Here is a 25,111-nt window from a genome sequence, read left to right as displayed (position 1 = left end):
CTTAGATGTAGGGGGTTTTGTTCAATAAAATAAGCTAGATAAAAATATGACAATAATTAAAACTATTATTTATCTCATCATTTCTCAAAAATACTTCCAATTTTCCTCTGCAGCCACCAGAAGCAGCCATGCACTCGAGCTTAAGTCAGGCCTACAGTGGACCTGTTGGCAACCGATCTCGCACCAGCAGCAACTCTGAGGGGCACCACACACACCTTCATCCTCACCAGCTTCCACAGGCAGCCGCCTTAGCCCTTACATCTGATAAGACTGCTCCCAGCAGTGAGCCAGTTCTAGAAGGGGCAGTAGGTGGGATACCAGCTAAAAACTGAAGCAAGATTCGTACTCGTCACTCAAGGTTGGGAGTCTGCATAAATCTGTTTAGGAGCAGCGGAACTTGAGGGTCTTCAGTTCAGGAAATGAAAACTGAAACCAGATGCCTTATTGAGAAGATAGCAGTGGGAGGAGATGTGCTAGTGATTTGTGCCAGTGATTTATACAGGTTTGGGTGACATGATTTTTTGCTGACATTTTTCGTCAGCGAGCACGACAGATGCACCACATGCCAAGCACCAAACATCTTTGATTTTTTGGTGGCAATTGTGTAAAAACAAACAGGATTTGGGTAGCCACGACTTCTTAAGATTTTCTTTGCAGCTTCTGAACTGCAGTGAGTTGCTTTGGAAGCCAACCCTAGCCATTCTTTTTTGAAGTAGTTGACCTTGCTAATCTTGTGCATTGATCAGTTCTGATCAGCATGTTCACCATTGATTGCTAGGGGCACTCTGAAGGAACAGACCACTTTGTAAATGGTGTTGGAGCTTGTTCATTTACTTGCAATTATTTTGAATTCTGACATATTTGTAGGGAGGAGCTGGGTTTTGTCTGTTTCTCTCTCATTCTCTCTTTCTTTCTCACTTTTTAAATCTCTCCTATTTCTTCATCAATCCACCACCTATCCAAAACAGAAGGGATTATATTTTGATTTGATATCACTCTCCTTTATTTTAAGTGACAGATTTTTTTTTACAGATAATTGTCTCTCTCTTGTTTTTAACAAGGATAAAAGCTTTCAAACATTTTGTTGCAGTATGCGCCTTAATTAATTAATTTTAAGCACTGCTCCATGGGGGTGTGGTGAGGGCGCAATTTGCAGATTATGATTGATTGTTCTCAAATGCATGGTAATGTTCTTTCCCGCTGCTCATTTTCTAAAGGAGCATTTTTTAGAAAGGCAAAGATAGTTAACACAGTATAATTGATAAGCCTTTGATCAACTCTTAATTAAGATGCTCATTTTTCACCATACAAACCATCCAGTCATCTACATTGTGTAGAAGGTTGAGCTTATTTAAGATGATCATCCCTTCCCAAAAAGTTGCTGACAATAGGATGTGTAAGTCATATGTTGTGTATTGTATGTGACCAGTGTTGGGTCTTTGTATGCTGTTAGCTCATTTTATTCTCTTTGACACCCACTCTGTCATTGCATTTTACTGTTACCCACTTTACTTTGGAAGCAGATACATTGGAAGAAGGTATGTTATTAAAACTGTGCATAGTTTCTGCTTCTGACATTCTTTTCCTTACTGCACAATGGGACAAGTCACTGTACCAACACTAACTGCTCAGTAATATTGCTGTCACTACAGAATGTAGCTGCAGGCACAGCTAGAATGCTTTTATGTCTACCTTGCTGTGAGATTACTGGCTCTTACTGAATGTTGATGTTGGTTCACTGGGGTTTGGAACTTTGAGTGACAGTTATCTTCCATATAGTCTTGCTTATCAAAGCTTGCTATCAAAGTCCTTGCTGGGTTTCATCATTTTCATCATCTCCAAGGTAGTGGAATTGACATTACAGCAGGGCTGAGCATACTAAGTGTGCTGCAGGTGTATTTTTATTCTACTGGACCTGGCACTTGGATATGTCAGAGGCTGCTGGTGTATAAAAAAAAGAGTCCAATTATATTACAGACTTTTTGTTAAATATAATAAGGTGATGAAAATACAGTATGGTGATGCATACTGATTATGACTTTTTTAACATTAGTGAATACTGAAGTTATACCAGTTACTACTAACTTGCATTTCTTTATAAACTATGCAACTGTATTGGATGGCTGTTATGATCCTACCATGTTCTGAGATATTTATGTTCTGTTCACTTGCAACAGAGGATGTTACCTTTTTTTTGTCATTAACCCTGTTTCTCCTTCTCTCTACACCCGCCCACTTCCTCACCTCTTCATTCTTACACTCAAGAAAATGCAGAGTAATTGTGTAAAATTCACAGCATCATGAACTCCAGTTAACAGAATGAACACAGTTTGCAGGATCACATCACACAATTCAGCTAGAATAACTACTAGTTTGTCTGCATGTGTTTAGCTAGAGTACATACCATTTTTATTAGCTTATCTGGGAGACACGGTGTTTAGGTGTGCTTTTATTACTTTTCACAATTTTAAGAGTCTCGCAGTTCACTTTCTTCCAGTGTTCTCCTTGTAATGATTAAATTCCCACTACCCTACCTAACCCCTTTTAGAGTAATAAACTACTTTCTGGTCAGACCCTATTAGGAAGGGTATGTGAGTGTATTTAGTAGAGACCACAACAGTTCTTTTTAACCAAAAACACAGGCTTTCGACTCAAACCCCTCCTCTTCTTCTCCCCCAATCCATTTTCCCTGAGCTGGTTATGTGCATGTTTGTGTGGACTGATTCGGCAAAAGTATGGCTACATTGTAGTGTAAAATACATTAAGAAAAATACACTGTATTTGCAGGAGTGATTTTAATTCCTCAAGAAATGGTGTTTTGCTATTTTTTGTAAATTTGCATGGATATGGTGAAGGTGGTGGTAGGGATGAGGTGTGGCTCCAAATTTACTTTCACTTTTTACAGACAAGCATGTATGACACACTAAAGATTTCATTGTTTTCAAATTTTATTTTCCTTATCATCCTTTTTTCAACTTTTAAAAGCTAATTTCAATGGGAGTTCTGTTGTTAAGCCAAGATGCCAATTTTTTCCTTGGAATGATATTTGCACAAATCATGTGAAACTGATTCCTCTTGTTGCTGGCATGTTTTCTATATAATGTGAATATCTTGTAATTAACAGTGATTTAATCAGGGTGTGAGGGTTTTTAATTCTTTTTGTCTTCCCTCATTTGTTGTGAAAATGATGATCATGGTGATCATTCTGTCAGACCACTCTTTCAAGTTTTGATATGGAACAGGGGTACCTCCGTGAAACACAGTCTTTCAAAAATATTAAGGAAGTAACAGGCTTAACAAGTAAATTGTACCAGTGCGAGGACTTAACATTAATTGCATCTGACGTCGAAGGCCAAATGCTTTGTGCATATTGTTCCGCCCTAATGTGTGGACTTCTAAGACGAGCCTCCAATGCAGAGATACCTGCTTGCATGATCAATCCATAGACATTTGTTTTTGACTGCTTCTCTTCATTAAGATCTGTTCTTTAAAGTTCAGTCATTTTGTAAACCATCTGTAGCTGACTGTCCCTGTGGAATATACATTTTCAGGTCAGACCTCGGCCTGCTGGGTATACATTCTGCACCTCCTGATGCAGTTTTTTTATTTCTTATCTCCAAATATTTGTAGGCATTGTTTCTGTTTGAAAACATATCGGGCAAACATAATAAGATTTTGAACTTTTGAATGCCTTTTTGTTTTAAAATTCACATGCAAATTTGATTTGATAATGCAATCATATATGCCCACGAAACACACTTGTTTTCTGATGTTTTACAATTTCTTTAGTAATTCTTTGTAACCAAGCTTTTGTTAAAGAGTGCATTTATTATGGTTTCATGGCGGTGTTAGATAACAGTAAATATCAGAGAGAAACATCTTTCTGAAAGGTTTCTTGCGCCAGTGTTAGAGTTGGAGATATTTTCACAAAGTGCATTCACTGTTAACAAAATTTTATTTCTTTAGCTTCAACAGCTGAAATGTGTTACTCTTCAGACATTTTGATATTTGTAAGAGACAACACATTCTGTTTGTTCTTTGATGATTTTCCTTTCATGGTAGCCTTTCTAGACATGAGGATGGAGTGCAAGATGTACAAAGTCAGCAAAGAAATTGATGCTAAAAGTTTCCTCTTTCTGTATTTGGCCTCATAATGTGTTTTGACTACAGTAAGTCTTGCACAGAAATTTGACTGTCTTATTTCAGTAAGATTTATGACTCTGGTCTTTTTTTCCCCATTGACATGCGTCAAGCAGGCATTCTGAGCAGTGATCAGTTTATTATCAGACACATTTTTTTTTTCAGGCAAATTCCATTTGATTTTCCCACCCAGATCCATCCCCTTAGTTATTATCTCTATATTTGCAAGGAAGGACCACAAATCTGTTTAACTTAAGCCATCTCTTTTGCATTTAATACAGGTGCATCAGTTACCAAAAACTGTGGTTTGAACTATGTACATACCTTTAAAAATCATCTGTACATAATTTTATGATGCAACTGGCTTTTGAAACCCATATATTCATCATAATAAAGTTCTACCTTTGTGAGTATATGTGTATTTATGTGTGGTTATGGTTAACTTTTAACAAGTTTTACGCAACTTGTCCTCATTGGTAAAATTTATGTCTTGGAAATTGTATCAACTTGTTTTCTAATCATCTAGTTCCTAAATGGTTTTTTTGTTTCATTTTTAAATGCAAAATCATTTAAAGGAGAAAATCGACATTTCTAACTTAAACTTAAAATATGGATTGGTCTCAGAAGTATTTTTCCCGAAAAATCTGGTAAACCCATGTCTGGTCTGGGAAGGGAATCTTTCAAAACATGTTAAATTTTAGTGATATCAATCTTTTGTTTTCCTAACTGATATATGCATGCATATTGATATGGATCATTGCCTAACAAAATCCACAAACGGTTACAAGCATGTTCTTACCACTTTCACTAGTTCTGCCCATCACCCCACATCACTGCTTGCTGGTGTGGATGTGTACACGTGCATGTATTTACATATGTATACTTACACTACAGCCAGTACCAGAGTATGATTAGTCAAACTGCAGATTTGTTTCCCTTATTTTGTTAGGGATTCTTAAAACATAATTTTAGGGAACACTTGTAAGTTTTGTTATGTGTACAAATCATTTGTCTAGAAATATGATGTTTGCAAGAAAGTCCTGGTGTTTGTTTTCAGTATTTATGTGTATTACGCTGTGCGAGAAAGACATGCACCAGTCACCTGATTCTAGGTTTCTGCTGTATCTATTGGTGGTTGCTGTGAACCTGCATGGCACTTTTATCAGTGATTCATTTGTTCACTCTGGGCAGCAACTTTGTTTTTCACCTATGCAGCTCTCCTTGCATCTCCACTAGAGACGATACTCTTAGATCTGCACTTCTGTGCCGCAGCACACATGACACATCTTTTCCTCCCTCAATGACAGCTGTCTGCTGTTTGTTCTTCACCCTAATTGTTGCTATCATCTGCTTGTGAGGGCATTGGTGTACATCACAGAGATTGTCATCAACAAACTATGTTGCATTTTTTTTTACTCTGCCTCATTTCTGTCAGACCATTGATCTTGATATTTTCTCTCGCCATCCCCCTCATCAAGCCATAAAAATGAGAAGTCTTAACTATCATGATTCCTTTCTTTAAACTGAAGGGGTGTTTGTGTGTGTGTAGGGGATAGTGGTGCATGTAACATTTTTCAGTAACTGTTTACTTAGGTTTAGCAACGCACTGTGATGTGACTTTGGGAAACAGGTCTGTATAAACTCTCTTAAAATAACAATTATTGATTGTTGTAAAAAGTGATCAGTAGACCGTGGAAATATCAGTAGTCTATTGCTTGGAAATCTAGAAGTTTGTCACATTTTGGGCTCAGTATCCATGTCTAGCCTCTCAATTCAGGTGAACAGTATTTTCTCTCTCCATTTCTTTCTTTCAAAATCTTGAGCGAAAAGAAAAGATTGCAATCAATATGGCATCAGGCAAATTAAATCAAGAAAGTTTGCAGGCAAGAAAATAAAAGATAACACAGTCATGAAATATATTTATTTCCAGGTTTTATCTACTTAGGTTAAAATGATATTTGTCCAGGAAAACAGAACAATATTTTTGCTACTCATAACTAATCAATTATATACATAGGGAACAAAATTTGAATGGCTGCCATCGTCTGCTTTAAACACAGATAAGTACTATCCCTGAATTACTATCCTTAATTCCTTTTGCATTATTGTCAGTCACATTAACCATGGTAACAACTCTATCTTACACTGTTTATAGTACCTATATTCTTTCATACCTTTATCCACTGCTTTACGTTCTACTCTTGTACTTTCATCTTTATATTGTTCAGAGTGCCCATACATATCTCACTGTCCTCTGTTATCTAATGTTCATTTATCATTACTGGTCTACAAAGAAAGTGTGGTCATGTTGCGTGTTACAAGTACACTTTATTGTAGGTAATGGCTGCTGAAACATAGAGTGTTAATAAATGTTAAGTTTCAATGATTTACTAGTGGACACATAATTGAAATGATAAAAGGGGTCACATAACTAAACATTTCGCTAGGCAGACTGCTTCAGACCTCCACACATATAAAGGAAAACAGTGTAAAACAAACACTGAATTTTCTATAATATCAGTTCTTGGTCTGGTCATGGATTTTGTGTTCTTGAACACAGCGATTAAACCTGAAAGCTGTTGCATGACATTTTGTTCATATAGGGTTGCAATAGAGCACTAGATGCCTTTCTGTGTCATCCTCTGTAAACAACTAGCTTCAGATTCCCAGACAACATGGAGGATATCGCATGACCTGATATATAATAAGCATATAACCAAAACAGAAATACAAAATATACCAGTGCAATTAAAATTTGGCAAGTAACAGTCATTATTTCCACACAAGTGAACAAATCCCTATATAGATTTACCTGGTAAAAATCTCTATGCATAGAATAGTTATGTACAAAAGCTTTCATCTTATTCCCCACCTGTAACTGTATATTGCTCTGTTCTGTTTGCCAAAGAGTACCAATAATACTGTGATCACTGAGCATCTCAAACTTGCTGGCTCAGCATGTGGTGACTAGACAAACATCAATGCTGAAATGGCAGCTACCTAATGTTTACAAAATTGGGAGATGTGGTTGGAACTTAAGCATTATAGCAAATGAAAGCCTAAGAAGGATATTTTTTCATGGATCCATTTTTTTCCTCGTTTAGATGTGCTAAACCGCTAAAAAATGCTGCTGAAATTCAAATACAAAATGTGATTCAGAACCAGTATTGTTTGCTGGTTGTAATCAGTAAACGTGGCACTAAGGATACAAGACAAATCAGTAATGAAAGTTTAAATTGTAAAATATAGGATAACAAAAATGTTTAAATGATACACATTTGCTGGAGTTAGCACCTTCTTAATTAAGTGAACAAATGAGGCATAGATACAGAATGGATAAATAACCCCATGTATATGCAGTGAGATGCATACATCATTAAATAATTGGCAAACAGGATGGCATAAGCAAAATGCATTTGTTAATGCTAATCATCTCTATCCAGTGATGCAGTTGTGGTGAGGTGTTCGTAGTCCCATGGTATCTGTTTCTGCTTTATCCTGAAGTTATTTTTATATTAGTCACAATTGCTTTGTCCATGTCCATAAAGGGGGTTTTTAACTCTTCTCTTACAGTTCACAACCACTAATGCAAATGTCTTCATACCTCTATAGCTCAACTGCTTCGATACACCTGAATTAAATGCATTAAAAATGGGGTATTTTCTGCATATTAATTACTGCTGCTGAGGGAAGATGCAGAGATAAAAGCCTCTAAGTTGATGATAGGAGCCAAAGTTGAGATGTTAACATTTATTTTTCTTGAAAAATAAAACCCTGAAATGGACATACAAAAACGCATATCTTGTAAATAAAGCAAAGATGTTGTACATGTATTTTTAATGCATGCTATTCAAATCTAGACCATTTGTCTAAGCCTAAGTAAATTTTCTAGGCAAACTCCTTTAGACTAAAGGAAGGTCACATTTGTTTGGTATATGTATTTTGCTCCAAAAGCATCTTTCAATTTTATGGTGGCTCGGAAGCAAAAAGGTTTTGTTTAAAAATGTTACTTATTCTTCCTTGAAGATGGAGAAGAAGTGAAACAACAGACCCATTCTAAACTATTCCGGCTTTCACTGAAAGCTTTTTGGAGGTTCTTTTAATCTAAAAAGTGTTCACTGCATGTATATACACCACAAAAGGTAAAACAATAAAGTTTCCTGAGCAGAAAGATTGGATCTATATCTCAAAACAGTTTCTGTTAAGGGTAAAAAGTTAAGAGCAATAATTAACCAAACAAAACAAAGGAAACTTAACCAATATGCTACAAATGGCTCCAGTTTTTGAAAATGCATATAGCTATTGGTAATCCCTGTACAGATGTCTCCTGCTACAGAAACATTAATTACAAAAACTCATTAATTCATTACAGTTCACAGATTCTTGCTCGGTGAAAGAATGAGCGTAGGTTTCTTGACTGAACTGTAAAGAGTTCAAGAACCTAAGGCTCAATGTACCAAAAAAGTTTTAAAAAGTACAAAACAATGTCAGTTGTCCTTACCAGCTTTTTGCTCATCCCTTTTTCATTTGCACTCTAATAATGTTTTTAAAGGAAAAAAAACACCCTACAAACACGGTTAGACAAAGAAGTTGGTCCTCTGTCACAGGTCTACAAAAAGTTTGCATAATATCACAGTGTATCATGATTACCATGTTAAATTATTTCGATAACATGTCAAGAAACAGAAAATGTGCTAAGAAAAAGTATTTTTGTTTACGACAAAGAGCTCTGATGGCATCTTAAAAGGCAAATTCACTGATGCTGATGCTGGAGAGCTGAAGGGCTGTTGAGAAGATCTATCAGCAGTCTGGGTATCTATACTAAACGCCATCTTAGCTAACTACAAGTTTATAATGAGCAGTGACATGTTAAACTACTCACACAGACGCTCATGCTCATATGCTACGCTCCGACCACAGACGTATAGGCTCAGACACACAAATAAGCATTAATATCTAATACATGAGTCTCTGTATGCAAATCTCAGAATACAACCTGACATTCCCAGAAGTTCAGCTTTTGCTTGGCTGAAGTAACAGTGCTGTCAAACCTTTGAACAATACTGCCCTGATCTGGACAATATAAATGAGCTAATTAACAATCTGTCACAGTATATTAGCATTTCTTTAATAATGCACAATACATTTCATAAATCAATACTAAAGCTGTAAAAGGCCAGAGAAAGGCTGCATGGCCAATTCTGATCCTCTGAGTAATTTTGTACAACACAGGGGAAGATTCATAAATAATATAAGAGTATCATAGTAATAATAATTCAAAATAGTAAAGTATAAATAAGCAGTTGCCTAGTTAATTATTGTGTCTTTATTTTCTACTAATTTTTTTTTTTAGCTATGACAGTTCACCTGATGGACGGATCTTCAAAACAGCACATCAACTAAGCTTACTCTCGCAAAATGATGTGACTAGAAAGACCGGGGTTCTTTCAGATGGGCAAACCACAGTCATCACCTTAAAGCTAGGAGCCAACATTAACTAAAGCCAACAAGAGCAACTCTTAAAATGTAAAACTGACTCTAAGGAAGAGGGCAGATTACCTCAGTTCTAAGCTGCTGTTCATCCCACATCTTGTAGCAAACTAACAAAATAAATCACAAATGCAAACTTTTCTGTTCTTACTTGGGTTACACAGTTGAACCTCACACCATATAAAGTAGGCTACACGTACCTGTCTCAAAGCAAAACATCAGCATCAAGAACCCTGACATCTAACCTGTGACATCTTTGGATAAGCAGGGATGACATGCTTCAATGAATCCCTATTTTGCTCAGTCATAAGCCAGACAAACTTAGTGCAACATAAAAAAATGACCAAAAATTTAAAGATGAGTTCATAAATAACTCAGCAGAACATAGCTTCCATAAAAACAAAGCACTTAAGTATGAGGGTATTTTGGTACTGAGTCACCATTGTTTTCAATGATAAGTATCACATCACAGTTTGACAATGTCACACATAATTTTTAGATCTATCAATACTGATTCTTGACAATTTTACAAAGTGTTACACTCATTCATCTTTGTTACAATATCAGGCATGCTAATTATGCCATACTACCTGCGTTGCCACGAATAAAAAAAAAGTGCAACTATCACATGTCCAACATGAACCTCAGCTCTGCAGTCTCCTGACACTGTACAACACACGCTGTGGTGTAGGGGGAAAAATCTCTATGATCACAATTTTCCTGAGCATTTAAACAGCAGGGAACAAGTAGAAGAACGATCAAAGATTGTGTTTTATGTTATGCCTTTTGCCTACAATGCTTGCTGTTCCAAAAAAGAGTTCAAAATTGAAGATCTTCAGACAGAAAAGTGGCACGCTAGAATACACGATTCCCATTCGGATGTAGGTGTTGCCTTAACAAGGCAACTGATATGTGTGAATATACATCACCCTACACACCCCTTCCCTTCCCCAAAATATAAGTTTTTAACCAAGACTACATTTTCAAAAGTAAAGCAAGGTGCTTGGCAAATTGGCAATTTTTTTTTTTTTTTTTGAGGTGGGGGTAGGGGATGGCAGCCGGAGGAATGACTTATTGAGGGACTGCAAGACCATATTCCTCAGAAAAATTTTAATTCTGTCCTTTGTGAAACAAATCATGGTTTATACTACTTGCATCACTTCATAACTGCTATTGTGCTAGCTCTGGAGCACCAACTAACCTAGGGGAAGAGTCTTTGCATAACAATACTGAGCTTGATCCCTTTTATGGTTGTTGGTTCCAATTAGTGATCTGGCCATTCTGATGTTGAGTGGTTATAACTGCAGTAAAGTTTATGGTCACCATATCATCAGGTAAAGATGAACAAGAAACTGCAGATATCCAGCTCCACAAATGGTGCCCAAAAGTTCACATGCTATTCATATAAACCATATCAAACTGTAATGGGAAAGATGCAAAGATATACAGACCCATTCCTAAGGCTTCCTATGCCATCAAAAAATTAAAATAAAACCCAATCTGCTGAGGGCACTTGTGCATTAACCTTCAATTCACAAATGACAAGAAATTCACAAGGTTTTCCAGCTTTGCCATTTTCTGAAGACATAAAAAAAAGAGTACTCCACAAATATCCTCTTTTCCATTCAGATAAAACAATAGTTTTCATCCCCACGTCCATTTCCTTGAAATTTGTCTTTCACACTGTATTGTTGGAGGCGTGAGAACATATTTGCATTTTTAACAGGACGTGCAGGGAAACAGAAGACCCAGAGGAAGAGGAATGTAGTGATGTGTCTACGGTACAAAAATGAAATAGTTTTAATGCTGAGACAGTCCTCGACCTGATTTGCTGAGTTTGACAGGTCGCAGGTCTGGGCGAGGAGTACTGTTGCCTGGCTCCACAATATCTTCCATGGTACCTCCACCTGAATTCCTGCTCTTGTGTTCCATACTTCCAAAGTGCAGGGCCTAAAAATATGTAGGTAAATAAGATAAACAGATTGGCATAAAAAGCAAGAGAAAGACAAAACACACACACAAAGAAAGAGAGAGACTAGTCAGAAATGTCTAATAAAAACTTAAAGGCAAGTGATAAGTAGCAGCCATTCATCACTTGACTGGTACTGGTCACTGAGAGCACTACATGGATAGAAGTAAGGCAACTGGCAAGGCTTGCCCCTCATGCTTGTCTTGGGTGAAAGGGGGCAGCTCCTGCATGAGATGACCAGGCCATTCATTCATGTTTTTAAGCCAGTTCTTCATCCAGCATCCATGGCATCAATCAATTTTATATCCATAAAGCAGGACTGGTATTATGAGGGACTTGTACAGATTGTATTTCATAGTAGACCTAATATTATGCCTGCACCAGACCCTGTCCAGCTAAGCCAGTTATTGATATTCCTGTCAAAATCATGATGCATATATTTGTCATTGCGCGGCCATCTTTGGAGTACTTGAAGCTGTTTACCTCTTCAAGCTATACTCTATGAAGGTGTCTGTTTTGTTGTTGCCAATTACCATTTTACTCTTGATAATGCTAGTTTCCATTCCATATATGTTTGAACTATGTCTGTAGGTAAGGCCTCTGTATCTGCTATCAGACTGATATCATGTGCAAACTTTTGTCAATGAAGGTGCCATGATAGACGTCACTTATAACTGATCCCAGAAATGAGCTACCTGGTGAGTAACGTCCCTTTAACTAGCTTGAGGATACCACTTAGTCTTTTTTTGCCTCATCTTTGATTCTATGTTGACTTTAGTATCTCCTGTTGCCTTATGGGTTTTTTTTTTTTTTTGTATGCCTCTCATTTTGATTGTTTTATGTTGTTTCCACCTGTAAACCACTTCCTTTATTAACAGTCTCTGCAGCCTCTTGTTGGTCCAGTCATCTTTGGGTTTTTTTTTTTTTTTTGCTTTAAACATTAGTTGTCTCCTTTTCTCTGCAATTACAACTTTCTATATCTGATCTACAGACCGTGTATTCTTCACTTTTTCTCATCTATGAGCCTTGTGCTTCAATGCTACATTTTCTGCTATGTTTAGATTTTGAATCTGAGAGTGCACACAACATCAATTGCAAGGATCAGTGTGTTTATTCTGATTTGCTCCATGGATTTTCTTGATTATTTAGTAATTATTGATACTTCCAGAATTGATGACCTTTTAATGTATTCCTGAAAGTTATTTTTATTGTAAAGCCCCTTCAGGGTTCTGAGCCTGCCTTTATGGTGGGGAAAGGTGTTATAGAAATCACATTATTATTACTATTATGTTCTGATGTCCTAAGAAACTTCTGTTAACATTTTAATGGATCTCTTCTTGGTGTGCAAACATTTTTTAAAAAATGCTTAACTGCTTACACAAAACCTTGAGTCTCATTACAAGAAATCAGCCACACATTTCTGACCTTGTTGCTGGGAGTATTTTTTGGCCCCCCTGGATTAACTTCCAGGTTATGTGAACCAAGTGACACTTGTGTCAAGCTAAGCAATGGCTGGAGACGGGCACCCTGCAATCCAAAATTTTCATGTTTTATAAGAATCTTGGAAGCAGTTCTATCATTATTAAGACCTGTAAAAGATAATTTATAGTGCAAAACCAATCTCCTGTGCTGGTTAAAATTAAATAATCCTAAATACAACCTTTGTCAGCTTTAGAAAGATTAGAAACAATCCATGTCACTGAAAATATAAATAAAGGCCATTGGAAAGTACATGCATAGAAATTGGAATATCAAGCTGCAGAGGAGACCTGTTGCTATCAGAGAGAAACAAAATCAGAGACAACAAGCTCAACAGGAAAATTCATTGTTCAGGAATCTCCCAAGTTCAGAAGTCCTAGCAGCAACTGAAAGGTATGGAGCTTGTGAAAGTTTAGAACCAACTAATAAATGGCTTATGACAAGATTTTTACAGCAAAAAAAAAGGAGACATGACTCTTGGTGTAATAACGCACTACACACCCGGTCCCTTGGAGTATATGTATTTCTTCTTAAGCTGACAGGCTGTTTGTATGGTCGACGTTCTCGTGCTGGGGCATTGATGTCATGATAGCTGGTCTCCCGCATTTTAAAGGGAGCCTGACCCGAGGTGTCAATGCATTCTTTTGCGTTTCCCCCTCCTCTCTTCCGCCATCATGATCCATATGTGACAGTCTTGATGGATTGCACAATGTCACGGATGGTGAAAGTCGGCCATCTTCATTTGGGTCTGGAACCTATTGCAACCACAAGATGTTGTAGGCACCACTTAAGACAGCAAGACACAAAGAACATATCTCTAAAAGAAAACTTTCTCAAAGGCGACAAGTTCATTTACTTTAACGAAGGTTGCCACCTTTAAAAAGCAATAAATCTTTACCTGCAGAAATGCTTTATTCTTTTTCTTTTTGGCTAAATTATACATGGTCCCTCCTCGGCTGATGGAATCTGGTGCTCTCCTGAAATAAAGGCCGATTTTTTTTTTTACTTTAAAGAAAACTTGCTCTTGTTATGAAGAAATATCAGGATAACAAGAATTATTAAGTACAAATGTAAACTTAAGAGACTTAGTTTAGGACAGTGTGACACCACAGAGCTAGGAAAAATTGACACACCAGGTGGTGCTGAAACCTCCTGAGGAGTCTGTGAGAAGATTGTATGGTTGTGGACCTGCATGCCTCACTGATGAGCGAGAGGGAGTGTTCAGATAACGATTATCATAGTGGATGTCACGCTGAGGAAATCCAGGTTCTGTAACAAAACAACGCCCTAAAAATAAACCACAAAAGCAAAAACAATCAATATTTATGTAGCAACAAAAAATTAAAATCAACAAGTGAATAGAAAAAAGGAAGGAAGAAAACAATACATATACGGGCGTATTTATGCATGGATATCTATCACCACGTTTCAACTCTACAAAACTTTTCTGCAAACAAAATAAAATTCAAGGTAATCCATGTAGATCACAATATGTTTACCAAACCATTAAGCATAGTCTTAACAACTCAACGTTAAGTTATTAAAATTCTATCTCGAGCTGCAAATGAAACTTTGAATTCAAAACTCAAAAGCACGGATATGTGAAAGGTATTGCTTTCCTATATAAGCTTTCAGCATAGCAGTGGCTACTCATCTCCTTGTTTCTTCAAAGATGTCAAATGTATTGCAAACTTACAAAACAAAAGAAGAGAGAAGAAACCAAAGGAAATCAATGCAAAAAAATATTAAAGTTCAAGAAATGTGCTGAATGGAAAACAGTGATGTCCAAAATCTGGATCTTAAAAGGAGCGTAGCTGATTGCTATCTTTTCTACTATACCATTTTTATATTATTTATGCAAAGTCTAAACCACTATGGCAGTTTTAAGAGATGATACAGTCCTCAAAAGCTAATTCTTAACTTCCATCTTTCTTTTCTTTTTCAAATAAAGTAAAAGTGTTGTAACATAAGTAATGTCTACCAAAAGGTTTACTTGAATGTTTTTATCTGCAGTAGACAAATTTCAGCTGTTTTTAAGTCCTAGCATTTTTTAACAAAATATATTATAAATTTATATATATATCTCTATGAATCTGATCTGAAAGCTGAATCTATGGCAAATGATTTATCACATAAATTGACAAAGTCTCAAGGCAATATGGTATGCACCTGTTCATTGTTTTGTCTTGTCAGAGTCATAGTCAGCTTCCTCTAAGACTGAGGTCAAAAAAGACTTAGATGACAACGATCTGTACTCCCCATTAACATTGCTTTGCTGTCCTAATAACATTGAGAAAATCTGTAAAACTCGTTTGTTATCTTCTCCTGTTTCTATGAAAACATCAGTAAAAAATCTGGCAGACTTCTGCAGCAAAAATCCAGTGCATAAGCTTTGATGTTCAATCGTGATTAAATATTGGCAATACATTTCATTTAGTGCAACTCCTAGAAGATATTCAATGTTCATTCAGCCTTGTCCTTCATAAAGCCGAAGCTGATCATAAAGTGAAAACCTGACTTAGAAGAGTATGTTATCATTTTTAAGATGCTGAAAGTTGACCATGTACAGTCGGTGTGAGATGCAGATCTGTTACAAGATGCAAATTGTGATCAACTTGTTTGTATCAAGCATCCTGACCTTTTGTGATCCTATTTGTGAACTTTACCACCAAACACACTCTACACCACCTCTCCACTTTATTTCTACATTACATATACACATGGACACATTTTTCGTGCTTTTGTCACATTCCTTATCTCTTCTATTCATTCATTTCACTACTTACCTATTATATATCTCTTTCATCTCATTCACACACACACACAAATGAATGTATTTACTTATGTATCATTTCCTATCCATGCAAAGACTTATTTTACCAAGTCAAAATAACATTGTTAATTCTATCAAAATTCCTCCCAGATTCCAAGACTGAAAAAATATACAATTTTCCAGGCTTATTACAATAAAGCAACAAAACATAGCAGAGTGACTGAAGATCCATAACATAGCAGGCCATCAAAAGTGCAGAAGTGACACCACAGAAGAGCTGCAGTAAGGCAATCAAAGTGACAGAGCAAACAAATTACCTGGCTCGTATAAGTCTGTTGCTGATTCTGTGGACACAACCCAATATAATGCCCATGTACAAATTAATCATCATTTAGCTAAATTGGATTACTTTCCAAGGTGTGACCAGCCACACACTCTACATGGACAAATAAGAACTGCATTTTCACAAAATGAGTTTTATATACTTTTGCATCCACAAGAAACATCATTAAAGAGGAGGAAACAGCAAAATTTTTAAAAATGCAATTGTTCTAATTCATTATTCTAACTCTTAATCATACCTAACCTATCTAGCCACATCATGATAGAATATTTTTTTTCTGTTTTCTGTTTCAAAAAAACAAAAAGCACACATAGGAAAATAGATATCAGATATCTGGAGGTATAAAAAATGCAGGAAAATGATATCAGGTATCTTATTCATCTGCATGTCTTAAAGAAAATCTTCAAATTATTAAAACTTAAATGTTAAACAGAATAATTTTTTATTAAAAAAACTGTTTAGTGGACAGCAGTTCCAATATGTGTGTGTCGGGCTCCTCAGCCATGAATTAGTTGTGTGAAACTGGACTGATCTTCCTTTTCATGCTGTGGTTCCGGTGTTAAGAATTATCTGCCCTTCCTCTTCAATTTGTGAGTTTGAACTTTAAAGCCTGGCCTCAAAACTTACATACTTCACAAACTTTGTGTAAACAGCAAATACTTCTGCTGTCTCCTCACTTCTCATGCATCCTGCTTTGCTGTTTTTTCCCTCCTGTGTAGCTTGTACACTGTTGCATAAGTCATCAAATGTATGTTAAACTGTTGGTTCATTTGTAACATTGTTTAGTGCAGCAGACTGAACTCACCTACATGCAGAAATGCACTTAATGAATGTTATAATTGTTGTTATTATCTGGAGGCACAGATCCTGGGCAAATAACTGCCACAGATGACACCGATGGGCCACTGCTCACAAGACACAGTTCCCACTTTCTGTACCTAATTTGGCTGCAACACTTCTGTCTTCACTTCTTCTGGACTCACTGCTGACCTCTCCAGACAATATCAGTTATCAATCCTAAACTTTGGTTGCACTGGCTAGTGGGATGTAAGTCAAGAACACCCATTCAAAGTGTTGTTTGATGTTAAAAGATATGTTGTACTATATAGTACTTAGTCTATATGATGAAAGTAACGTATTTGTAGAAGTAAGAAGATCAGAACTGTAAATAGCTTAACTTCTTAACCAGTTACCATTGTACTTGTCTACAGACTAAAATTTTAGGTAAAACTAAGCGTTTCGTGTTGGGCTAACAGCCTAACACATGTCCATGCTATGTGTAAAACTAATATACTGGTGTAACAAGACTGAAACATTAGATATGTAGGAAGTATGGGTACATTTGGATACTTATATTTAGACATCATGCATTAACACATAATATTTATTACAAGAAACATTCTACAGCTGATACATACAAATATATTGTACAGCATTCTCACGCTGCAACAGCTTCAAACTTTACTGCTATTTCTGGTCCATTTTACACGTGAGAATCTGTAGAGATCTGCAGATAGTTGCATTGATAAGAAGGAAGAGTAGCACAAAGAGATGGAAAAGATTGTCATGCCAGCCATTATGACCAGGGGACTATGTGGCAGATTCTTGAGACTAGTGCTTTCACAACACATGGACTATAGCTGAAGACACTCACCATACATTTGGTTACCAGCACGTCGTGGCTGAAGATAGTACGGAAGATGGGTCTTTCCACCGGTCAGGGCCCTAAGAATAATATTTTCAGAAAACAGCATGAAAATGTCACCTACTTCATTTATTCAAAAACAGCAGAAAATGTTGCAGATGATTTCCCTTACCTACAAAAAGACATAGGACAAGTAACCCTAATCTGTAAATATGCATAAAATATGTAGTTTTACCAAAAACAGGTGAAAATTCAGTCCTCGGTGTTTTTATAAATTCCTTACAAGACAGCTTTTTGTTTCTCTAGTTCGATACCAGCAATGAGATTTCTTCCTTTCAACAAACCTGAGATAGGTTAGCTAATTTATTACTGTCATGTAAAGACTTAAATGCAATTACATCACAGAAAGTTTTATTTTGTACATTAGGTGGTGGTAGTTTCAATTCTATGGCCTTCTTATGTCAAGTTGTGTGTGTGTGCTGGTGTGTATTGTATGTTGCATGACTGACAGTTTTTTTCTATCTTTTGCTCTATGTGTGTGTGTGCACATGCAGGTGTGCATGCGTGTGAGAAAGTGAATGAGAGAGACAGAAGAAAAATGTGTAGAATATTTCATCCATCATTTTGTACCCAAGCTCTGACCTTGGTTTCAGCAATCTTCTCTGTTATCATTTGATCAATGGCCTTCTTTTTGGTCAGTGCACCGGATCTGATCCGCTGAATCTCCTCCTGTGTTGCTTGCGTCAGAAACTGTAGGCACATGTACAGCAGAGTTTGTATGGTTGTATCCTTACTGTTTGTACCCTTATTGTCTTTTGCCTTGTCCTTCTCCTCCTCTCTCTCCCTCCTCTTCCATTCCTCATTCTCTCTCTCTTGTTCTCCATCTCTCTTTTTCACTCTGCTCATTCTTTTTTGCAATCCAAAGCAACATCAAATACTTATTTTTAAAAAAAATGTTGTTTGTCTTGTGAGCAATAATGTGTGCCACTCACTTTCTTCTTGTCAATGTTTGTAGTACTGGTAGTCTTTTTTGCTGGCTGTTGCTGGCTGGGTGTGGCCATGATGTTCATGACGTACGTGCCATTACTTCGTACTCCCTGACCACCTTGCTTCTCCCCTGCTGCACACACTTCCTCCCCTTCTTCCATAACTCTTCGGAGACCATTCTCTCGCACAAGATGAACACTGTCTATAGGCTCACTGGTGCTGCCTGCACTGGGCCAAGACTTGAGGTACTTGGATTCACTGGGCATCCACTCCATCTCCTCTATACTCTCCAGTTTACCGCCAGCATCTCGAGCAGGATGCAAGTCTCCAGCCCCACCACCCACCCCACCAACCCCGACACTACCACCACCCCTTTCCCCCTTTTGCTGCCCTGTACTGCCTACAACAAAGTCCAGAATATTCCCATTGCGGAAATCTGAAAAGGTGCTGTGATGGCGGTTCTCTGCCAAAGTCTGCTTTTTGGCCTCGGCTATTTTCAAACAGTTTCGCATCTCCACCTCTGCTTCTTTAGTTCTGTTATCAGGCTCAGATTTGTACCCTTTTGGGGGTGAAAGTACACTAGGGGTCTCAAGATCCTCCTTGTTGGCCTTTACCTTCTCCTGGTCGACACCCACATACTTCTGTGAATGACTTGGCAGTGAGTTGCTCCCTGTGAAGGCTGCTGTCTGATTTTGCACCTGCTTCAGGAACTTGCTAGTGGATGGGCGAGGCTGAATGACATATGCACTGTCTTCCTCCTCCTTTTCATCCTCATTCACATCCATCATCTCTGGTGAAGGAGATGGTGCACGATGCTGGTGGGAAGGCTGCAGCAGTTGTTGCAGAAAACCTGTCTGAGACTTGGCGCTGGTTGGCACATCTTTCTTCTCTCCTCCACTGCACAGAATACAGATGTGTCACACAAATCAATGGAAAACACAAAAAGAAGCTCAAGGACAGATACCCGAGATTCTGAGCTGAAGCCCTGCCTTCTTCCCAACTATGACTGCAGCAGCTCCATTATTAACTTCATCAAAAGCTTCCCAGCAGAGGTATATCTCAGCGGCCCTATTCTCCACTGGGGGTGAAAAGGAATAAGAAGAAGAGGTATATTTGCCTTTTAAAAAATTGCATACTTTTGCTTCTATTCATGGCACAGACACTGTATTATTAATGCCATAAGAAGTACCTAAAAGGTAAAAGAAGTACCTGTCCTGCTTCTCTAAGATGTCCTCAGTGCGTCGCTTTTTGTTGCTGCTGTGAGATCTATGCTGGATGGTAGGCATGCGGTTGCTGCGGTCTACAGCACGCTCTGTCTGAAATACTACATGGTCCATACACTCTTCCACCATCAAGCGCTCATCAGGGTCCAGCTTCAGTGTGCTCTGAAACCATCAGGCATTCTGCTATGAGTATGGGTTTGTTATGATCTTACCTAGACACACAAGTTACTTTGTGAAACATGTACACCTATCAAAGCTGGTTCTGAAATATACTGTAAGACTCCTTCAAAAGGGATTCTCTTCTTTTCCTATTCATAAATTAAAATGAAGGATGCTTTTCAAAATGCAAAGAAAATATGATTCATCTTTGGTTCATTTTGCTAGAAGATAGTTTCATAAAGAGAAATGTCATAATGCTCATTCTGATTTCACTACACTTTACATTAAAAAAAACCCATTTATTTTAAAACTAAAATGATAAATTTATTATTAAAACTTTTGTAATGAAATTAAGGTGTCCTTTCTATGATTACTAAAAAACATGTTCTTCAGTTTTCCATAATATCCAGCAAAAAATAGTTAACATTCACTTCCAATTAATGAGTTAAATAAAGCTATTACATGAGGGAAAAATACCTCAATGGAAAAATATGGAAAAATTAAATGATAAAAACTTACACTCATGAAGTCGACGAGAACACTAGTCAAGGTACCCTGGTAGTGCTTTTCCAGTGTCTTTGGTTTCTTTACATTTGGAAACTGAAAAAAAAAACGATATAGGAGAGTTCACTATGTTTTGTCTGCTGCCTGCTACAAATCCAGGATATTAATAAACATGAACCCACAATGACTGGAAACAAAGACAGAGAAATTTAAGAGGGAAATATAACTTGGGAGGAGGCCTAACTATATGTGAAAGTCTGAGAGAAGTAGCAGCAGGGGCTTTTGTTCCATTAGGATCTAAGAAAATGATGAGGACGAGGGGGCAGAAGAACAACACTCAATAGCATCCAACAGAGTAATTATCAACCAAAACTATTAAAAATTAATGTAAAAAACTCATTACCAGCACATTTCATTCTGCAAATACTAAATCCCTGAACACTCAAAGCAGCCACCTCTCAGATCATATAAACAAGAAGTACAAGAGCCATTGCCAGCACAGTCAAACCAACCTTGAGGCCAGAGAATCTTGGGTTTTTATGAAAGAGGTTCATCTGGTAAGAAGGCAGAGGTCCTAGAATCTTCTGGATGACGTACAGCTGGTCGATCTCACTCTCTCCAGGAAAGAGTGGTTGTCCATCGCTAAGCTCTCCCATGATGCATCCAATAGCCCAAATATCAACAGGCTTGCCATATGGTGCCCTGCAATGTTAACAAGGTCAACAGAACAGGCATCAGTCCCTCAAGTTTTCCAACATTGATCTAATATTATGATCCTTCAAACTGATTCAGTAGGAGTGACATGAGAGAATTTTGATTAGCTATTCAAATGACACATATCAGGCCATACCCCAGGAGAAGTTCAGGTGACCTGTACCAGCGAGTTGCCACATAGTCTGTGTAAAGGCCATTTAAGCCACTTGCAATGTTCCGTGCAAACCCTGTAAGAGCATAGTCACAAGAGTTTACACACAGCTCCAGTCATCATAAGCAAGAGTGAAAAATCACTGTAATAAACAAAAGGCAAACACAACTGACAATATCTTATTGGTCTGGAATAAGTTTTAAAAAACTCACTATCAGTTCTCTAAAAATTTTCAAATGAACTTCAACACTGTAAACAGAGAGATTTAACTCTACATGAATAAAGTGGAGATAAGAAATACAGACCTGTTTATAGGCACACAGTAACACACCAACATAGTCAAGACAGGAAAACAGACACCCAAGTAAATAAGAAAGAAAAAGAATAAGTAGACAACAGACACTCAGGCAGACAAGATAGAAACAGATGAAGTAGATACAAATACTCCCCAGGTAGACAAAAAAGAGAGAGAAACTAGACAGTCACCCAGGCAGACAAGACAGAAAAGAGAGGTAGTATACAGATACAGAGTTCTTTATAAAAAAAATTACGTCCATAAGCAATGTAAGCCAGATCTGCCATAAAAATCCCACTAGACTTTGAATATTTTCTTTCAAATTCTCAACTATAAATGCTTACCAAAATCACATAATTTGAGAATATCATTTTTGCTGATTAACAGATTTTCTGGTTTGATATCTGCAAATATAGGTGCCCAAAGTTAGGCTGTTAGAAAGCAAACACCATTTTCAAAATGCTTCAAAATCATATTCTAACATTCCACACCAGCAAAGATTAAATCGCAGAACTGACTGCTACTTCTAAACAAAGTTCTCTCAAAAAATAAATGAAAATGGCCAAGTGAGAAAACTATCCTTATGGAATTTTATTTTTGCTGCACTCAATTTTTTTCTCATTCATCTTAAGCTGCTTACAGCTATAACAAGGACCACTATCAAAGCAAAAGGCTTCATATAAAGCAAGATAACTATAGTACCACTATGCATGCAATATATGTCACATTACTCCTAATCTGAAAGAGGTCCACTTCTCTCCTGCTTAATCCTGTATTACAGCTTTCAGCACATGATTATGAAAATTTTAACCTGTACAGTATGCCCAAACCGGTCCTATACCTCATTATATAAGCAATATTTCCTTCCCAACAGATTGGGATTTTTTTTTTAAATCACCCTGCTCCATGCAACTGAAAAGGTAAAATTTTAGAGGGAAATATTACTTTAAATGTTCATTCTCAGCACAAGGCTCTTATAGGTTCTAAATGATACATTTGCATTCTGAATGACACATATAGCCACATTTGTATTCACCCAGATATCTTCTATGATGCCAATGTTCAAGTTATCCATCCACCTATGCTGCTTGCTTTCACAACCTTTCCCTCTTTTTCTCTCTTTCTGCATCTATTACTTCTCAATCTATTGTCCCATATAAAGATATGTGGTATAGTATCTGCACTTTTCCTTGTAGACAAGTCCCTTGGCAAACTCAGTAGGGGTCTAGTCTAAAACACCTACTGATAACCTTTCCATTCTTCCTCTTTCTGCTATACAAAATATTACCCCCAACTAACCTACCCCCAGGACATATAATCACAGGCATGATTTTGCACTGTAAAGCTGTGCTTAAAAACCTATTAACACATTCCAGCACCTTCAAAGGTCCTGCATAATGTAGGCCTTTCCACTCACAAGAATGTATATTAAGCCTGGTACACAAGTGAACACACACTGAGACACAGCTACTGTTCAAAGTGTCCATCAGCACTAAAAGAAAGAGATAAGTCTATATGCTCAACAAACATTTCAGGAAAGTTCTTTTAATATACGACATTTTCAGAGAGATGAAGGCAAGATAAGAACATGGCAATGCTAAAAAAAAGATCACACATGACCATACAGCAATGAAACAAATCTTAAAGAGCTGACTGCAGACATAATGAGCAGTGTAGACAAAGTGCAGCAAGAATGTTTCAGCTCTGTTAAGATTTTATGCTGCTTGCTTACATCTTCCAAGCCATAAAAATGCAAATTCAATCACAGATAGAAAGATGTTAGAAAAGACTTTCTGCGCTGTAAAGACAGACAAAAGGACGGATCAATAGGACAGATGTAAAATGAAACTGGCATAAAACAAAACTCAAGTAATTAGAACAATAGCAACCTCATTACCAAATGAGTCATGACCCAGATTAAACCTTGCAAGCATTTTCATATTAAACAAGGACTTCACCAGCACCAACACATTAAAGATGGTGCACTGACCTCTGTGGATAATTTCATTCACATGGCACCAGCAAACAGCCTTACACAGTTGGTAGGTGTAGCTGCGCACCTTCTCCAAAGGCACACCATTTGGCATTTCCTCCAGCAGTTCCAGCATGTTCTGAAACATTTGCCATAAACGCATGACTATGTTTACTCTCAACTAGGCTCCATCACAAAATTGCTGTATGACAGTGGTTAGACTAGTTACAATACTGATTTGGTTAGCAACAGCATATGCCATTAAAAAAAAAAACAGTTGTACTGTATAAATAAATGCCACCAAGAAAATGTACATACTTCTGATAATGTGCAGAGTACCTGGAATCTAGCGATGATTTAGTCCCTGTCCTCTCCAAGGAACTTATTAAAAATATGCCCGATGTGCCATGACTTCCCCCTTCAAGGATTGGCAATACCATTACTCAGTTGCTGAAATGGTTTCTTTCTTCAACAGAGACCTTCTAAATCAACACCAACTTTAAGCAACTTGTGGAAAATGAACTAACCACACCAATGTTTCTGTTCAAATTTCGACAAAATCTTCTTAAACAAAAGGTATAAACAAAGAAAGACAACATGGTCACAACCAATAATTGCCTCCACCCCCACCCCCAATGGCCAAATTTTTTTTCTGAGAGAGGGGAGATAGGTAATCTTAATCTTATGCAACTTATTATATATTGGTGAGCTGGAAAGTTATAAGGTTAGGTATAGCTTTAGTTATATCTGAAACTGACTTAAAGGTCCCCCCCATCCCCAAGCTATTAATTCTAGCACTGTCACGCTTGGAGCAGAATAAAAAAGTAAAACCAAATGTACAATGTCGCAGCCATAATACAAAAGGCTGATCTATAAGGAGTAGCTTCTGACCTACAATGTTATTTAAAGTAACCAGGTAAAAGAATCAGCCATGCAGAACAGATCCAATATATAAATAGATTTGTGACTAGTGCTGGCTGTGAACACATGTTCCAGCAGGATATCTCTTTGATTTGTGTGACAGCGTTTGTTATTTTAATGTGTGTGACACCTGTCAACCTCTATGTGATTTGTGTGCTTCACTCCCACCCACTCTCACTCTCTTAAAGACTAACATCTCATTTCTATAGCAATACTAAACTTATGGACAAGCAAACAGAAGTTTTCTCTGGTTATTATAGGATTCTCAAGACCCTCTTTATTTTTCCTCAACCACCAGTTTGCACCATACTGAACGTATGCAAAACATGCTAAAGGGACAAAGTAT

At 37.3% G+C, this 25,111-nt stretch overlaps 2 protein-coding genes across 5 annotated transcripts in view; one reads left to right on the top strand and one right to left on the bottom strand.

The window, feature by feature from the left end:
- Positions 1-5,177, top strand: part of LOC112558519 (la-related protein 1B-like) — a 41,889-nt gene extending 36,712 nt beyond the window's left edge. The window contains 1 exon segment of the mRNA XM_025229012.1: positions 114-5,177. Within this exon segment, the coding sequence (XP_025084797.1) occupies positions 114-332 (219 nt within the window). The 3' untranslated portion in view covers positions 333-5,177.
- An 867-nt stretch (positions 5,178-6,044) lies between these two features.
- Positions 6,045-25,111, bottom strand: part of LOC112558520 (cyclin-dependent kinase-like 5) — a 34,040-nt gene continuing 14,973 nt past the window's right edge. For 2 of the 4 annotated variants that reach the window (XM_025229013.1, XM_025229015.1), the window contains 14 exons: positions 23,863-23,983; positions 22,217-22,276; positions 21,563-21,653; positions 21,225-21,414; positions 20,728-20,808; positions 20,036-20,211; positions 18,832-19,723; positions 18,482-18,589; positions 17,849-17,919; positions 14,212-14,347; positions 13,977-14,055; positions 13,580-13,833; positions 13,025-13,126; positions 6,045-11,580 (listed from right to left, as the gene is read on the bottom strand). In XM_025229013.1, the coding sequence (XP_025084798.1) occupies positions 17,860-17,919; positions 18,482-18,589; positions 18,832-19,723; positions 20,036-20,211; positions 20,728-20,808; positions 21,225-21,414; positions 21,563-21,653; positions 22,217-22,276; positions 23,863-23,983 (1,779 nt within the window). In that variant the 3' untranslated portion in view covers positions 6,045-11,580; positions 13,025-13,126; positions 13,580-13,833; ... (1 more) ...; positions 14,212-14,347; positions 17,849-17,859. Of the gene's footprint in view, positions 11,581-13,024; positions 13,127-13,579; positions 13,834-13,976; positions 14,056-14,211; positions 14,348-16,168; positions 16,196-17,848; positions 17,920-18,481; positions 18,590-18,831; positions 19,724-20,035; positions 20,212-20,727; positions 20,809-21,224; positions 21,415-21,562; positions 21,654-22,216; positions 22,277-23,862; positions 23,984-24,183; positions 24,246-25,111 lie in introns of those variants that run through there. The other 2 variants (XM_025229014.1, XM_025229016.1) reach the window with 2 other exon arrangements.

Source organism: Pomacea canaliculata, linkage group LG3 (assembly GCF_003073045.1).
Source record: "Pomacea canaliculata isolate SZHN2017 linkage group LG3, ASM307304v1, whole genome shotgun sequence".
NCBI classification, from domain to species: domain Eukaryota; kingdom Metazoa; phylum Mollusca; class Gastropoda; order Architaenioglossa; family Ampullariidae; genus Pomacea; species Pomacea canaliculata.
This window is presented reverse-complemented; position numbering and strand designations above follow the sequence as displayed.